This window comes from Rattus norvegicus, chromosome 12, assembly GCF_021556685.1.
Source record: "Rattus norvegicus strain SHRSP/BbbUtx chromosome 12, alternate assembly SHRSP_T2T, whole genome shotgun sequence".
Lineage (NCBI taxonomy): Eukaryota > Metazoa > Chordata > Mammalia > Rodentia > Muridae > Rattus > Rattus norvegicus.
In genome coordinates this window covers 39,088,103-39,106,110 of record NC_141545.1, presented here as the reverse complement: position 1 = coordinate 39,106,110, position 18,008 = coordinate 39,088,103, and the positions used below count along the sequence as shown (strand labels likewise).

General features: G+C 47.3%; 2 protein-coding genes across 3 annotated transcripts in view; both read left to right on the top strand.

Annotated features, from left to right (window-relative positions):
- The first annotated feature begins 360 nt into the window (after positions 1 to 360).
- Positions 361 to 9,470, top strand: Tmed2 (transmembrane p24 trafficking protein 2). 2 transcript variants are annotated; one of them, NM_001393805.1, is given in 5 exon segments: positions 361 to 638; positions 2,386 to 2,578; positions 2,935 to 2,955; positions 5,761 to 5,868; positions 8,047 to 9,470. In NM_001393805.1, coding segments are annotated over 5 exon segments (627 nt in total). In that variant the 5' UTR covers positions 361 to 458; the 3' UTR covers positions 8,172 to 9,470.
- Positions 9,471 to 11,587: 2,117 nt separating this feature from the next.
- Positions 11,588 to 18,008, top strand: part of Ddx55 (DEAD-box helicase 55) — a 16,241-nt gene continuing 9,820 nt past the window's right edge. The window contains 7 exon segments of the mRNA NM_001271326.1: positions 11,588 to 11,734; positions 13,156 to 13,206; positions 13,287 to 13,373; positions 15,117 to 15,208; positions 15,310 to 15,372; positions 16,327 to 16,476; positions 17,511 to 17,700. Of these exon segments, the coding sequence (NP_001258255.1) occupies positions 11,627 to 11,734; positions 13,156 to 13,206; positions 13,287 to 13,373; positions 15,117 to 15,208; positions 15,310 to 15,372; positions 16,327 to 16,476; positions 17,511 to 17,700 (741 nt within the window). The 5' untranslated portion in view covers positions 11,588 to 11,626.

Below are 18,008 nucleotides of genomic sequence, written 5' to 3'. Positions count from 1 at the left end.
ATTGCTAATGTTTTAAATTTTATGTTTGAGTATCTGGACACCATGTGCCAGACGAAGCCAGAGGAGGGCGGTAGATCCCTTGGAACTGGGTACAGACGGTTGTGGGTCATTTTGCGAGCTCTAGGGTTCGAACTCGGGCTCTCTGCAAAAGCAAGTAGCGGCTCAGTCCGCGCAGCGCGTCCATGTGATCATCAACCCACGTCGAAGGGCTTGAACTGAACGGTTTTTGGCTCTTCAGAGCCGCCGTCCAGCCTCAGCATCCGCCTTGTCCCTTCGCGGCCGCCGTGCGTCCGTTACGTGGCAGCTGTCGGCTCCGGCCAATGAGCGGCGCCCGCATCAGCCCCCTCGGGAGGCGCAGCCGGAAGGGGCGGAGCTGAGGCGGCGGCGGCTGAGGCGGCAGCGGTGGCGGCGGCTCCGGAGGCCGCAGTCCGCGTCCCGGCTTCGGCCCGTGCCGCACCATGGTGACGCTCGCAGAACTGCTGGTGCTGCTGGCCGCGCTGCTGGCCACGGCCTCGGGCTACTTCGTCAGCATCGACGCGCACGCCGAGGAGTGCTTCTTCGAGCGGGTCACCTCGGGCACCAAGATGGGCCTCATCTTCGAGGTGGCGGAGGGCGGCTTCCTGGACATCGACGTGGAGGTGCGGGCACGGTGCCCGCCGTCGGGGCGCCGTCGCGAGGCCCCTCGGGGGTTGGCGAGTCCCGGGTAGAGCGCGGGGCCTGCGCGGGACAGCGCTCACAAGGGCGCGGGCCGGGGAGGGGCCTCGCAGCCGCCCGTCGCGCAGCCCCCCGACGGGCCCTGCCCTCGCGGCTCGGAAAGCGCTCGTCTTTCCGAGCGGCTTCGGGCTCCGTTCGTAACTTGGGTGCGGACTCGGCCTTTCCCTCCGCTTTGTCCCGCGGCGGCCGCGTGTCAGCTCGGGCGGGAGCGACTCAGCGTCGTTCTTGGTTCTCCGGGGCTCGCGTGCGGCGTGGCGCGGAAACAAACTTTGAAGAGTAGATCGGAAGCTGCGGAGTAGCACTAAGGCAGAAAAGTGCTGTTTCTGGCTTCGGCAGAAAGCAGCTTAACTTCCTACCCACTTCCTACCCGCTTCCTTACGCAAGCGGCCAGATGTGACCCACGAGAGATGCGCCTGGGTCACTCATCCATCCTAGGAGAGGCTTTCAGCGAAGTGTTTTAGAAAAGTTACTTGTTTAGAGAATAAAAACGACCTGCCGAGTTTTTTGAGACAGGATTGCATTTTTGTAGTTCATTGGCATGGAAACTCATCTGCCTCTACTTTCGGAGGGATGGGATGAAGGGTGTGGTATGGACCGCCGTTTCCCAACAATTTGCAGCATTCAAAAAAAAAAAAAAAAAGATACACAGTAGTTTTAACTTCTTACTTGCTAGTATTCCTGACTGGGTGTAAAAAGAGCTGAGCAAACCCTGAGTACAAGTGGCACTCCAAAAAGTTTGGATTAGCCAAACCTTAGATGAGCACTTCCAGTTTCTCAAGTTTTGCAGGTGACTGGCTCTCAAAGAAGCAGGCTTGGGCTATTGAGATGGCTCAGCAGTTATGAGTTCTTGCCGCTCTTTCAGAGACCTGGAGTTCAGAGTAGGGGTTCAACACTAGCTTTGACTCCAGCTCCAAGACATCGGATACCCTCTTTTGGCACCTACATGCACGTACATGCAGTCATAAAGGGGAAGGTTTGACTCTACCTGGCAGTTGGTTTATATTGTTCCTGCTTGGGAATTTGGATCTCCTAATTTCCAACCTAGCGTCCTTCCCTAAGCCTTAGCAGGCACGTCAGATAAGTCACATCCCTTTGCTGTTTCGAAATGACCACAGAAAAGTTAAAAGTCGCTTTCTAAAAGTACTCAGTTTGGTAGGGTGTGATGGGGCACGCCTTTATTTATTTTTGGTACAATTGATAAGTGTATATTAAGTAAGTATCAACAGTCAACACAAATCCAAAACCAACCACCAGCCTTGGGAACAAGAAACAGCTGGTGACTTTTTCCAGGGTGTTCATAAGGAACGCACATGACCATGGCCAGTGGCTATTGTGGTGGGGCCTGTGGAGACCCTATCTCAAAGTAAAGCTTGCATTCTGGGTTGTGATTTCAGCCTTACCAGATTTCGTTAGACAGTTGGAGACTATGCATAGAGTTGTCCTGTTTCGCCTGGACAGGTAATAATCTGAAGGTAGAGTGAAGAGGTGCTTCAGAGAACCACAGACTCTGTGTTAGTTTGATTAAGTGGGAGGGTTAGGGTCCAAAGTGTACAGTTGCTCACTGCACGGGACCTGATCAGGTTCCAGCCTACTGGGCTGCTTTTCCTGGTGAAGGATGCTGTGAAGGTTCCTAAATGTTTAGTGAGTTGTCTGTTTCTCTCCTGCCTCCAGATCACAGGACCAGATAATAAAGGAATCTATAAAGGAGACCGGGAGTCCAGCGGGAAGTACACGTTTGCAGCCCACATGGATGGGACATACAAGTTCTGCTTTAGTAATAGGATGTCCACTATGACTCCAAAGATAGTGATGTTCACCATTGACATTGGGGAGGCTCCTAAAGGACAAGACATGGAGACAGAAGGTGAGATGTCACTTTGCACAGAGAGTTCACGTCAGTTCATTTTACTCACCTGAGTGCAGTGTGTGTGTGATTGTTTTACATTTCTCTTTCCAGATTCTTTTCACTGTCTTAAATTCCTGTTGAAGTGGATGTAACGTGTAATTAGTCAGTTTCTGGGAGTTACTGTTCGTTTTCAGTGGTTTTGATGTCCCCTCTGGCAGCATGGAGTCACTCTTGTGCTCCTGTGAATCTCTGGGCTTCATGCCTCTGGGTCCTGTTAACTTGCTAATCCTGGGGTTCACATGTACCTCTGTTTCTGTTTGCACATGTGCTAGCTCAGCTAAACTCCTTTTGTCTACACCTTACACTTTCTCTAGGTGGCGGCGATTCCTGGGATGGTATGTGGCTGTGCTTGTGTGACAGCATCCTGTGTTTTTGGTTTAGCATCCTTTTGTTTCCTGATACCTAAATTTCTGATTCTTTCTCTCTAACTTCAGTTTTCTGGCATGAGAATGGTTTTTCCCTTCTTAAACTCCCTACAACTAATGAATTTTTGGTAAATTTGAAGACTTGATTAACTTTAGCTTCAGGTTAGATTATTTTAACTTGATTGGTATATGAACACCAGGACTGACATTTTCATGTGACTTTGCTTAAATGCTGACTACTACAAAGGCTGAACTAACTGCTCAGGGAAGTGTGTTACAGACATCCTTTAGAAAGGGAATTTCTAGGCCTCCTTACTGTTAACCTTTCTAATGTGAAGTTTGGTTAGTACTTAAATACTGCCCACGAGTTCTGTAAAGCTGATGAAAAGTTGGTGTTGGCTTAATTAAGTTTACTTATTTTTTTGTCTCGGTGGTAGTCTTTTATTTTGGACGTTGCATGGTTGGCAAGCACACTAGTGTTGATCAATATTCCCTATGATTTTAATATATTTTTTTAAAATTTTGAGATAGGACCTCACAGAGTTGCCCATACTGGGTTTGAGTTGTGATCTTTTGCTCCAGGTCAGCCCCAGTTTGGCCATCTGCCTGGCTCTGGAGACACAGAGGAGCCAGCAGTCCCCCCCCCCCCCCCCCCCCTTTGACAGCACATGGTAGAATTCGTGGAAGCTGGACTCTTTTTACCACATTTCATACTATTGGCTTATGGCATGCATAATTCAACACTAACCACTTAGGAGTTCCCACACAATGAAGGTGGGGTTTTATATGGTTTTGAAGAGTTTTGAGGACTTGTCATTTGCTTGCTCCGAAAACTGGTCCTCGTTAACACAGCTAGAAAGTAATGGCTGATGACTGTCGATAGTGAGATTCCGGTTAATCCTTCTGCCATCTCACGTTGTTGCTTTCGCTTGTTGCTGGCGGTTGTTGGGTTGAGCCTTCTTTAAACTGATGGTTTCTGAGTGGGTCAGTTTTTTCTTTTGAGATGTTTGGCACTTCTGGTCAAAGTGCCCCTTCCTAAGAAACACAACTTGAAAGATTTGACATGGTACCTGGGCTCCTAGAGTGAGGCTGCTTAGAGGTGATTCCTTACCAGTTCAGCTCCCTTCAGCATAGAGGCCTGCGGTTGAAAACTGAGGAGTACTGAGAGAAATAGGAATCTCATCTGAGCTGGATCCTGGGCAGAGTACGGCACCTGACCCTCCCCTAGGGTTCCTCCTTGCCATGCCTGTTTCCTGCCTGTTCCTAGTTAGAGCGCAGCACTGCCTGGGAGCAAAGTCTTCAGAACAGTTCCCTGCCCAGGGTTTCATTGTCTAGTTCTGGCTGGCCTCTGACTTACAGAAATCTACCTGCCTTGGCCTTCTTTCTGTGCTGGTGTTAACAGTGCTACCACCACAGCTGGGAATGGTTTTCAGATTCAGGTCTAGTACAACAGGGCCACACAGAGAACCCTGTCTTCAAAAACCAAATCAGAAAGGAAGGAAAGAAAAAAAGTGTCATCATGCCCAGCAGTTTGATCCCTGGAACTCAGTGGTGGAGAGAACTCCTGAAGGCTGCCCTCTGACCTCTGCACACTCACCTCTGTAGCCCTGCCCCCACACTGGAATAACGGAGCTCCTGGTTGAGAACTTGTGCCACCTGGGCCTGTCCTTGGGCTGCTGCACTCATGTGGCTGACTTCTTTTTCCTGAGTGTAACTAGGATTTGTGTTTGGCTTTGTACATTTAAAAGCATGTTATGGTGCTAAATTAACATCAGAGTTACATGATTCTTAATGTAAATTTCTGTTTTAGTTTAAAACTGTGATTTGTATATTATTTTTTTGTTGTGCATTTGTTTGTGAGATGGAGTGTCAGTCTGACTGTAGCAGAGAATGACCTTGAAATCCTGGTCTTCCTAGCTAGGCAGGGTGTTGTGGAGCACATTTGTAGTCCCAGCACTTAGGAAGCCAAGGCAGGCGGCACTACATAGTGATTTCTAGGACAGCCAGAGAAAATTGTGAGACCCTATCTTAACAGCAACAACAAAGACATTCTGGTCCTTCTGTCTCCCGAGTGCTTTCATTCTACCTGTGTGCCACCATAACCAGTGTCTGTGGGACCCACATGGCAGGCATAGAGAAAGCAGGACTTCCTTTGAGCTGGGCACGCTGTCTGTCAACAGAACCACATTCCCCGTCTGCCCTGTATTGCTGCTTTTCTTTTTGTCCTTAGTTGTCAGTAGAGTGAACAGGAGCAGTTCCTCGGGGGTAATTGTTTTCTAGTTGGTAAGGGTGTTCCCTATTCTAAAACAGAGTGGGCCCTCTGCTGGGAAGCTAGTAGCATACACCTTCAACCCAAGCACTCAGGAGGGAGAGGCTTAGGCAGGCAGATCTCTGAGTTTAAGACCAATCAGAACAACATAAGGAGACCCTGCCTCAAAAAAGTAAAAAACGCTCGGAAAGCCAGGCACAGGCATATGTGCCTATGATAGTCACTTGGGGGTGGTGGAGGGTCAGGAGTTCAAGACTGGCCTTGGCTGTCCTGTGAGCTTGAAGCCAGCCTGGGCTACATGAGACACATCTTATAAATAGTAGAACCAACGGGAGCAGCTCTCAAGATTTGAATCTTTGTCATCAGTTGTTTATGTTGTTGCTTGAGGTCTTTCTAAAACTAGCTGCTTTTGTGTGTCTGAGGAATCCCAGGGTATTTTATTTAAAGAAGTATTTCTTGAAAAAGGGATGACTAGATGTGTGCTGATCTCTCTTTTCCCTCCGCAGCTCATCAAAACAAGCTAGAAGAAATGATTAATGAGCTGGCAGTGGCCATGACAGCCGTAAAGCACGAACAGGAGTACATGGAAGTCCGGGAGAGAATACACAGAGCCAGTAAGTTACTGTGACAGGGTCTCCTGCAATGGTCACCCCTTGCTTGTAATTTTGCAAATACACCATCGCTTTACTGAAGGTGGTCTGTGAGAGACATATTTATAGAGACTTAAATGAATTATTTTGTTATTGCCATTCTATGCCAGAAATGTTGGCCTGTGATGTTGTTTGCAGGTTGTTTGTTTTTAAAATGTATTTATTTATTATATATGAGTACACTGCAGCTGTCTTCAGACACACCAGAAGAGGGCATCAGATCTCATTACAGATGGTTGTGAGCCACCCTGGGAATTGAACTCAGGACCTGTGGAAGAGCAGTCAGTGCTCTTAACTGCTGAGCCATCTCTCCAGCGCACCCCCCCCCCCCCCTTTTTTTTAATTAAATAAGATATCTATGTGCCTCCTGGAACTCACTATATAGACCAAGCTGGCCGCAAACTCAAGAGAGCCCCCTGGCTTTCTGTGGGTCAGGATTAAGGGGTGCATCACCATGTCCAGCAAGCATTAGCTTTTAGGAGTCTCTGAGTTTATTTTCATTGTATGAGTGTGAGTGCTTCGCCTGTGTGCATGTGGTTGTATCATGTGTGCAGTACCCACAGAGCCCAGAGGAGGGCGCTGGCTTCCCTAAAACTGGAATTACCTGTGTTGTAAAACAGCTTTGTGAGTGCTGGGAGCTGAACCCGATCCTCTGCAGCAAATCCGTTCTCTAGCCCAAGAGGGTTTTGGGGTTTTGTTTTGTTTTTTTTTTTTTTTTTTTTTTTTTTGGTTCTTTTTTTCGGAGCTGGGGACCGAACCCAGGGCCTTACGCTTCCTAGGTAAGCGCTCTACCACTGAGCTAAATCCCCAGCCCCTTTTTTTTTCCTTTTTAAGTTTGTGATTAGGGCTGGTAAGAAAGCTCAGTAGGTAAAGGTCTTTGCCACCAAGTCTGATGACTTGAGTTAGAACCCGCTAGGTAGATGAAGAGAATGGATTCCTGGGGAAAAAAAAAATTGTTTTTTTTTTTTCTTTTGAGACAGAGATTCCTGTAATTTGTCTTCTAACTTCTGCATAAGTAGGCATCCTCACAAGAAATCAATGTTTAAAAATAAACTAAGTTTTTTTATGATCACCTACAGAATAAGAGAGAACAAGTGCACAGCTGAGTGCTAGCCCTCCCTTACAGACCACCAGCTTGCAGGTGGCATTTCTGAAAGTACTGGGTCCTGTCTATTAGTAACTGCTGTTGGTCCACACAGCAGAGCAAGTCCTCTGTTGAGAACCAATGCCAAGGACAACAGTGGCTCATTCTTTTGTTGAATGAGTATTTTAAAAAATGTGTATTTATTTTCTGTTTTGTATGTTTGTGTGTGGGCTTGCTTAGACCATGGCATGAGTGTGGGGGTCAGAGGATAACTTTGAGTTGGTTCTCCCCTTCTGCCACATGGATCTGAGTGTTGGTATGTGCAAGTGAGCAAGATGCCCACAGAGCTCTGAAAAGGGTGTCAGAACCCACACAGCTGGCGTTAAGATGGAGCTGAGCCATCTGATCTGGGTGCCAGGATCACACTTGAGACCTCTACAAGAGCAGTGTGTGCTCGGAACTGCTGGGCAGTCTTCCTAGCCCCAAATCCCTTAAGTTTTTAGAGGTCTATGGTGAGAGAAGCTTGACTTGAGTTTTAACCTTAAAAGTGTGACCTTGGGCGAGTCATCGTCTCTCTTTTTTTTTTTTTCCGGAGCTGGGGATCGAACCCAGGGCCTTGCGCTTGCTAGGCAAGCGCTCTACCACTGAGCTAAATCCCCAAACCCATCGTCTCTCTTTTCTAAGGCATGGTCTTGATACATAGTCTTTTGTTTTTGAGACAGGATTTCTGTGTAGTCCTGGCTGTTCTGCAACTCACTTTGTAGATCAGACTGGCCTAAAACTCAGATCCGCCTGCTCTCCTTGGTGCTGGGACTAAAGGCGTGTGCCACTGCCACCTGTCTGGCATGGAACCCAGTGATCCTCCACTGTAGCGTTTGAATGTAGGAATTACAGGATGGGTCAGCATGCCTGGTTTTCAAGGTCCCTTTTAAAGCTATGAATTTGTGGGTCTGGGTGGGCCAAGCATTAATCGGGCTCTGGGTGTTGCCGTGTTACAGAGATGATATAGTCCTACTGCTTTTCCGGTTGGTGTTAAAGTCTGTTTGTTTCCTCCACAGTCAACGACAACACAAACAGCAGAGTGGTCCTTTGGTCCTTCTTCGAAGCTCTTGTTCTTGTTGCCATGACATTGGGACAGATCTACTACCTGAAGAGATTTTTTGAAGTCCGGAGGGTTGTTTAAAAGGCCTTTTCCTATTGATCCCAAATTCATGATTTACTTGTTTACCAAACACCTTGGTCATAATAATGTCATTAGTTTATACATTTTTATTTTCTGAACGTTCATGACTTATGTTTCTTTGTGATTATTAGGTGTTGGGGAAAACCTGTTTAGGAAAGTTAGAGTGAAAATTTGACATTTGGTTGGCCTGTAATTCTTACTTGAAAGCAGCCCATGATATAGGTCCTTTCAAGAGTTCAGAGGCTGTTGATGCTGTATGGGACTATGGTCTTTATTATGTTTTTACCTTTGGTTTTCATAGTAGAATGCAGTTTTTCCAGGAAGTGCCCACAGCCTGACATACTTGTTAACTAACTGCATTCTAGTAGTTCCTTGGCTGTGCTTCATCATCAGAGGCTCCTTTTGTTTCTCCAGCAACAGCGATCTGAATCTTGACCCTTGTGGCCCCTCCTCAGGGCCAGGAGACCTGATGGGGCATGTTACCAGGGCGGGCACTCATACTTTCTCTTGAGTTTGATTTAAAGACTCATCGCACACTTCCCCCTAAAGTTTTATATTGAACCTTAGAACTGAATCACCTCTAATTGAATTGACACAAGCAGCCAATAACTTAGCCGTCTGTCGAGTCCAGTTCCCCGGGTGTCAGACAGACAGACTGCTGTCCCTGTGTGCTGCATATCTGTCTGTTGTTGGCACTCAGGAAGATGGAGTTCCTCACGTGGAAGCCTGCACTTCTCAAGCTAAAGGGTTAAACCTCTGGGATTGCTTGCAGTGATGGCAGCCACTGTTGTCCTTTTAGTCAGTGGCCTTCGTGCCCTGGTCTTCAGTGTCAGCAATAGGGTTTATTTGTCCTCTGGGGTCTTTCTTTTTTGGCACATGTCAGTTTTGTTTATAAAAGATGAAGAGACTGTCTCTGATGATGGGCTTAATGAAAGGCACTCTGCTTTGGGTGTGGGCGGTCCAGGATTATGTGGTGACTAATGTCTGTTAGTTACCTGGATATTTTATTTTTATTTTTGGATCTTGCAAGGGGAAAACTACAAGTAACAAGTTTTATAAATTTAATTTAAATTTGTTACAGGTTTTCATGTTCAGGACAAATAATTTTTCAACCTTCGATGATATCTTGCAACAGTTGGTTGGTGACTCTGTCACCCTAGGGCAGCTGTTGCATGCCAATTTTTTTGTGTGTGTATGTGTGAAAACACTTCAGAATTGAATTAAAAGATGTAAATTTAAAATCGGTTGTGTATCTAATATGCCCCAAGTTCAGTAAATAAACAATTCTTTTTAAAAACACTCAGTATTTTGTGTTTTATGTTAATGCTGGTTCAGTTAAAAGTTTTGGTTAAATACCTTTTTCTTCAAATGGATACACCCTGTTTATGAACAGCTGTGTTATGTCATTTCCAAAGGGTTGTGAACAAGAAGACTATTTTACGACAGGTGTGGTGGTGCAAACCTTTAAATCCAGCACTTGGAAAGGAGATACAGATCGATCTGAGTTTGAGGCCAGTCTGGTTTATGTAGTCAAAATTTCAGAGTTTTGGTTTCTTTGAAAATCAGAAATAGTATGAGAATGTTTTTGTTTTTATCCCAGTTGTGGGATATGGGGCGCTTCACATTGTCCAGAGCAGCTGACTGATTTGCCTGTTGCTCTAGCAGGGACATGATTTTGGCAGCTGCAGATAGTTTTTACGGTTTCAGAAGGTGTGTAATGAAATGCTAGGGCCCCAGAGGTGGTTGTGGGCTGTTGGCTGGTTATTATGTGCAAATTAGGCTGATGCTGAAGATCAAACTTGCCCCAAGTAATCTGACACCTCTAATAAGTAGGAAGTAATCTAATGATAACATCATCCCCATTCCTACCCCTGACTTCATTCAGGGATCTCTTCTTTTTTTTTAAAATCTCTTATCTAGTATTAGGGGGTTGAAGAAAGAAGAACTTACAAAGTGGCAAAAAGACAGCTATAGGTCTACATACTTCCAGGACAGCTAGGGCTTTTGAGAGCCTGTCTCAAAAGACAATGAAGCAAGCAAACAAACAAAAAACCAACACCAAAAACAAAATAAATTACAATTTTAGCCTGTGTGGTTTTTCTGGTCTGTGTGCGGTGGAGGAAGTCACATTTGAGTTATTTTTATTTATGTTAGTACATGGTCACTGTCTTCAAACACATCAGAAGAAGGCATCAGATCTCATTACAGATGGTTGTGAGCCACCGTGCGGTTGCTGGGTATTGAACTCAGGACCTCTGAAAGAGCAGTCAGTGCTCTTAACCGCTGAGCCTTCTCTCCAGCCCTGAATTATTTTTACTTTATCAGGTGGTTTATGGATATGGGGAAATAGGCTGGAGGGAGATGGAGTTGCCCAAGGACAGAAAGGTGGAACCAACCCCTTCTCATCATCGATCTACTGATAAAACGCATGACACATGCTGCCTAGCTATGTATATGGCCTGTCCTATTTATGTCTCACAGTTGCCATTAGCTTTTGTACAAGTATTTTTTAAGAAAAGATTTATATTTTTTCTTTTCTCTTTTTTTCGGAGCTGGGGACCGAACCCAGGGCCTTGCGCTTGCTAGGCAAGCGCTCTACCACTGAGTTAAATCCCCAACCCTATATTTTGATTTATTATACATGAATACACTGTCAGTCGGTACATTCAGACACACCAGAAGGCATTGGATCTCATTATGAGCCACCATATGGTTGCTTGGGAATTGAACTCAGAACCTCTAGGAAGAGCAGTTAGTGCTCTTAACCGCTGAGCCATCTCTCCAGCTTGTACTAGTATTAAATAAACAGACTTGGAAAAGATTCCAAGTTCAGCAAAATGGTAAACAGACTGAAAAGAATCATCCGCGTGATTCGCTTACCAGATTGTCCTCAGATTGCATTTTATCCTAGTTGCGGAAGCTCTCGAAAAGCTCATTCAAAAGACGCAATGAGAACTTTTGGTTTATTCGTGTCACGAATTTGGCATCTATAGGTACGCGGAAAACAAAAGGACCTGCCGCTCCCCCTCCCCCGCCCGCCAAGGAGAGAAAGCCTTGAACAGCTGGCGGCAAGTCAGCAGGTGAGCGGTCACAGTTTGCTCAAAGAAAGCTAGACTGGCCAAGTGACAGGGCGATTGTTCTCGCCTGGCACCCTCGCTTGGCTGCGACGTCTAGAGAGCTCTGAACTTCTATCCGCACCGGCGGTGAGTCACCAGCATCTTTAGCTCGTGGATTTTTGGTCCCGGGCGTGGCTCCTCACGTCTCTTCTAGCGCCCTTCCGCCTTCCATAGGACTGCGACTCTCCACTTCGACGCGCCTTCAGCCCGCCCTCCGGAATGTCGTCGCTTGGGTACCGTTTTCCGTGGGGCGAAGGACCAACCGGAAGCGGAAGTCCTTTTGGTTGGTGCTCCCGCGTCGTTCCGGGCGGCTGAAACAGCGGAGACTTCTTGCGCGCCATGGAACACGTGACGGAGGGTGCCTGGGAGTCGCTGCAGGTGCCGCTGCATCCTCTGGTGCTCGGAGCTCTGCGCGAGTTGGGCTTCCTGCACATGACGCCGGTGCAGGTATCGGTCCCGCGGGGAAGCGATGCTGAGCAGTCAGCTGCTCCAGTGCAGCCATGGGGATCAGGGAGAGACCCCCCTCTGGGCTTTGCTACGCCTTTAGAACCTCAGACTTGGCAGTGCCAGGGAGGTTCACGATATCCCCGCCCGGCTCTCAGCTCTTCGTGCCTGCTCTAGCTGAGTCTTTGGACAGTGGCTCAGTCTATACCCTTTCTATCTGAGAAATGATGACAACCACTTATTTCATAGCATTATGGGGATTATGTAGGTTCAGGTTATTAAGGGGGGGATAGAGTCTCTCTGGATATATCTATAATTATATATCTATCTATCTATATCTTCTATCTATCTATCTATCTATCTATCTATCTATCTATCTATCTATCTATCTCAAGTAAACAGGTCTCATCCAGGCTCTAGGATGGTACCTACTCGTTTTCTACAGCAGATGTTAGAGAAAGAACCATAGGAATGAAGTAATTTAGCTCGTGTTGACACTATCATGAAGGAACTGATATAGACTGGTGTGGTGGACAGGGAATGAGCTGACCTCTGGGGGAGTTGTCATTTTTCTGAGATCTGAAGGATCAGGAAGGGCTTTGGGGTTAGGGGGAAACTAATTGGAGAAATACCAGTACAAATGCCCTGGGGCTGGTGGTAAATCCAATGCTTCCAGGGGCTGGAGGGATCAGATGGCTCAATGGTTGAGAGCACTTGCTGTCTTGTAGAGAACCAGGGTTGAATTCCCAGCACCCACATTGATTGCTTCGCCAGTGCTTATGACTCCTAGTTCTTGGAAATCCCAACACTCAACTTGTCTTCCTCCATGTATGTTGTGTACATACATATATATTTTTTATATACAAAAGTAAAGATGAATTCAAAACAAAACAAACCGTCAGTGCTTCCAGCCCCTTCCCAGTTCAAGGAGAAATAACGGGAGTGTCAGAATTTGAATCCAGGACTCCTGACACACTTGTCCTAATAGACAACTCTTGGTGGTGGTGTTCGTTGGTTGGTTTTTAGACAGGGTTTCACTACTGTGCCCTGGCTGACCTTGAACTCTCAGAGCTCTGCCTGCCCTTGGCTCCTGAATGCAGGAATTAAAGGCCTGTGTCACCACACCTGGCTACACCAACCCTTTGTGGTGACTTGTTTCCTCGGGATCCCCTTGGGGTGTGGTCCATTGTGACTTTAGTAACCCGTGGTGTTCCTAGGACTAGGGTCTCCCAATGGTTAATTGTGACATTATTTAACCACTCCTTTGTTTTTTGTTTTGTTTTTTGTTTTTGTTTTTGGTTTTTTTTTTGTTTCTTTTTTTGGAGCTGGGAACCGAACCCAGGGCCTTCGCTTGCTAGGCAAGCGCTCTACCACTGAGCTAAATCCCCAACCCCTAACCACTCCTTTGTAATCTCTCCCTGCAGTCTGCCACCATCCCTCTGTTCATGAGAAACAAAGATGTTGCTGCAGAAGCCGTGAGTATCCACGCACTCCAGTCAGTCTCTAGTTCTCCTAGCTAATTGGAAAGTAAGTCAAAAGCCTTGTCCCTTTGCAGGTCACCGGGAGTGGAAAAACTCTGGCTTTTGTCATCCCCATTCTGGAGATCCTTCTGAGAAGGGAGGAGAAGTTAAAGAAGAACCAGGTGAGGCGGGCTGGCTGGTTGTCATAGAGGCAGGAGGGATCAGGCCTGAGGGAGAAGCTGGATAGACTTCAGTCCCACCCTTTTTGGTATCTGAGAAGTCAGTTTTTGAATTTTCCTGCTTCTTATACCATAGTCATTGCTGGGGTGCTCTCAAGACCCTGGGTACTTTGTCAGTCACCTGTGGGTATGGGTAGCTTTCATACTGTAAGCAGGTAGCCTTGGGAGAGATTTGTTTATTCCAACCTCCCCCGAAACCCCCAACCCTGAACCTTGTGCTTATTAAAAAGTGTTTTACCATTGAGCTAAATCCCTAAACCCTAATTTTTGTGGCTTTTGTTGGTGATTTTGTTATTTTAAATGCCCTCAGTGGGCGTTGAAGAGGCGCTCAGTGAAGAAAAGCACTTGTTGCTTTTGCAACTTGGATCTGCGTGTTGGGGGGTTATAATAGGGAATCTGGCGCCCTCTTCTGGCCGTGGATGCACAGGATCTATGTCAATGGTTGCAGACAGAACACTCATTCACATAAATAGAAATATATGAAATCTTTTTTTTTTTTTCTTTTCTTCTTTTTTTTTCGGAGCTATGGACCGAACCCAGGGCCTTGCGCTTGCTAGGCAAGCGCTCTACCACTGAGCTAAATCCCCAACCCCATGAAATCTTTTTTATAAAAGCCTCCAGCATTGGCTTGGGCATAGTGTTGGATGCCTTTAATCCCAGCCCTGGGATGGAGAGGCAGGTGAATCTCAGTGAGTATGAAACCAGCTCTAAGAATGTGAGAAATACAGGGGGGAATGGGAACCAGCCTCGCCAGGGCTACACAGTGAGTACGTCCATTACCGTCTGGTTGCTGTGGTAAGTCACCATGACCAAGGCAACTTAGAGAAGGAAGGGTTTGTTTGGGCTTCCAGTGTAGAGGGATAAGAGCCTGTGATCATCACAGTGGGGACCTTGGCAAGAGGTGGACATGGGGCCTTAAGGAGCAAGCTGAGAACTCCCATTTCAAACCTTAAACAGGAAGCAGAGAGGAAATTGCGGGTGGTTAGAGCCTTTAACTCTCAAAGCCTGCTCCCAGTGACTTCTTCCAGCAAGACCACACACACCTTTTAAGCCTACCCAAACAGCCGCCCCCACCTGGGGAGGAAGAGGGCAAATGCTTGAGACTACAGAGGGTATCTCGTTCAAATAGCCAAGTAACTAAATGCCTATGGGACAGTGATGTGCTGTCTGGTACAATTGTATGATCTTAAGACATACACAGAAAATACGGGTCAGGTGTCAGTCCCCGAGCTGCAGCGCTATTGGCCAGTGAACCATTACAGATGACATCAGGTTTTGTTGGTCACCTACTCCTTGGTTGGTTTTTATTAAAAAAATGTCCTATTTATTTATTTTTATGTGTATGGGTGTTTTGCCTGCATGTATGTCTGTGCACCTGGTGCCTGCAGAGGCTGTTACTGGAGCTATAGATGGTGCTGGGAATAGAACCTGGGTCCTTTGGAAGAGTGGTTAGTGTCCCTAACCTCTGAGCTATCTGGGTGGCCCTATGTTGATGGCTTGTTTATTTTGTGATGCCGGGCCTTATTCAGGGTGGGCAAGGGCTCTGTCGCTGAACTGCCGTTCAAAGCCCTTGATTTGCTGAAAAAAAATTCCAGAAACCACTGAGGGTGGAGGGTACAGTCTAATGTGATCCTCCCTGGGGCTCATGTGATGCTGACCCTGGGGTTTCCCCCTCCCTGTGGGCAGGTAGGAGCCATCGTCATCACCCCCACTCGGGAGCTGGCCATTCAGATTGATGAGGTCCTGTCACACTTCACGAAGCACTTCCCGCAGTTCAGGTGCTTGATCCAGGGCATGTGGGGCGATGGGTGCCGGGAAGCCTTACTGGCCTGGCTTGTTATCTCGCCACACTTGTTCCAAGTCCCATTTCTTGCTTCAGCCAGATTTTGTGGATTGGAGGCCGGAACCCTGGAGAAGATGTGGAGAGGTTCAAGCAGCACGGGTGAGTCCTGCTCTGTCACTGTGCTCTTGCCCTCAGCTGAGAGTCTCTGCTCACAGGCTCTTGGGGATCCCAGAGGGCATTTGCTCCCTGCCCACCCCTGGTTCCCGTGGCTCTGTGGACACTTCATAGGCTGCACAGGCTGGAGTTGCCTTGGGAGTCAGGGCAGGTGTGTCAGCAACCTGGCTGCCAACACCTGGTGCCCCTAGCACAGTGTTGCCAAGCCTTGCCTGGCAAGTCTGGCTGCCATTGCTGGCTGCTTGTGGATATCTTAGAGGGAGAATCCCAAGTACGCATGTGTCTTCAGATTTGTTCAAGCCGTTGCTTGTAGTCTACATTGTGCAAAAACATGTTATAGGCAGCTAGTTTGCAGGGACACATTAGGTCCTCAGTCTACTGGTCTAGCTCCTGCCACTCCCTTTCCCTCCCTCCCTTCCCTTCTTTCTCTTCCATCCCCTTTCCTCCCCTCTCTTCTCCTCTTTTCTCCCTTCTTTCCTCTGTCTCTCCCTCTTGCTCCTTCCCTATTTCTTGCAGGGAGCTGGAATTTGAACCCTGGTCCTCATGCGTACCAGACAAGTCTATGTCACTGAGCAACCCTTGCCCCAGTCTGCTTCCCTCTTAAAGTTGTGTTCTTTGATGTGGTTTGCTGCTCCAGGTCAGAGGTCAGCCTGAGTTATGTGGGCCGTGTGGTGTTGTGTTGCAGTTTCCCTACTGGAGAGAGTGGCATAGATAGTATATAGTAGGAATAAGGGTGTGGCTGTGTGCCAGCAGTGTGCCTATAACATAGGTGCTCACCGTGGCCTGTGGGATAGCACTTTGCCGGAGTCCTGGCCTGTAATCACTTCCTTCTCCCGAGGAATTAGATGGTTTTGCAGGGTGGGGATTTGGTATGTAAGTAACTCATCCATGTTTCTGAGATCCAGAGCGCACTGGTAAGTGGGAACTTTCTTTCCAAAGTGGGAACATCATTGTGGCAACCCCAGGCCGCCTGGAGGACATGTTCCGGAGGAAGGCTGAGGGTCTGGACCTGGCCAGCTATGTGAAGAGCTTGGATGTCCTGGTGCTGGACGAGGCAGACAGACTTCTCGACATGGGCTTTGAGGCAAGGTACTAAAATGTGGACTCCCCAGAGGTGGCTGAGCCGGTAGAGGGCAGGCCTAAGGACTATTATCATTTCGTATTAGTATTTCAGACTTCAGGTGTCTCCACCCTTCTGATCGTGTCACATGCCTTAATTCCACTTAATTCCAGTTCTTTAAAAAAAAAAAAAAAAGATTTATTTATATGATCACACTGTAGCTGTCTTCAGACACACCAGAAGAGGGCATCGGATCTCATTACAGATGGTTGAGAGCCACCATGTGGTTGCTGGGAATTGAACTCAGGACCTCTGGAAGAGCAATCAGTGCTCTTAACCACTGAGCCGTCTCTCCAGCCCAATTCCAGTTCTTTTATTTTTAAAAATTGACTCCATGTATTTGTATTAAAGTTTGAGGTAAAGTCTCATTCTGTAGCCCAGGCTGGCTTCGAACTCTGGATCCTCCTACCTCTGAGTCCTGTGCATCAGGAGTACAGATGTGGGCCGCTGTGCTTAACTGGTTCCAGTTTTTCTGTTTTTGATTTCCTGAAACTACGTTTTCTCTAATTTTTTCTGGCATGCCATAAACAGTCTTTAGGTATGATTCCCGTATGTAACTTGTCATGTAGTTCATGTCGATTACTATACGCTTACACTGGAGACACAAAGGTGTAGAGGAGGAGCATGAATTATAATTTATTTCCCAGTGATGTGACCCTTAAACTTGTTGGTGACGTTAAATACTCCTCATTGACTTTTTCTCACGCAGCTGGTTTTTACAGTGCTGCTGAGCCCAGCGTCTCCCACATGTGTGGCCATCACTGAATGATATCCCTAGCCACCTGGTCTCGTAATATTTGATTTGTTTTTGTGCAGGATCTTACTCTGTAGCCCAGGCTATCCTAGAACGTTAACTATGTAGCTTAGGTTAGCTTTGGATTCTGCAGTTCTCTTCCCTAGGCCTCCCTTCCTCTACACCCAGTCCTCCACTGTTTTTAAATCCCGTGTAAGTGCGTGTGTGTCCCATTTCCAGTGTAAGTGTGAGCGTGCATTCCATTTCCAGCATAAACACAATCCTGGAGTTTTTGCCAAAGCAGAGGCGAACAGGCCTTTTCTCGGCCACACAGACACAGGAGGTGGAGAACTTGGTGCGAGCAGGCCTCCGCAACCCTGTCCGAATCTCTGTGAAGGAGAAGGGCGTGGCAGCCAGCAGCACCCAGAAGACACCGTCCCGTCTGGAGAACCACTATATGGTGAGCACAGGGCCAGCTGCTGTGTTGGCGATGGTGGGAGCTGTGTGTGTCCTCACGACTCACTAGGAAAGTGGATGTATGGTGTGTCCTTTTAAAATGCTTTTGGAGACAGCAAGGACACGTGACCGAATGACAAGCGATTCTGTTTGTTAAATGAACGGCTAGGTTAATGGAAACATAAATGTCTGGTTATCTTTCGGTGTTTTGGGAAGGGGTCTCTCCGTTATGTAGCTCTGACTGTCCTGGAACTCTCTGTGTAGAGCAGGCTGGCCTCTGTCTCAAGAGTGCTAGGACTAAAGACGTGCTCC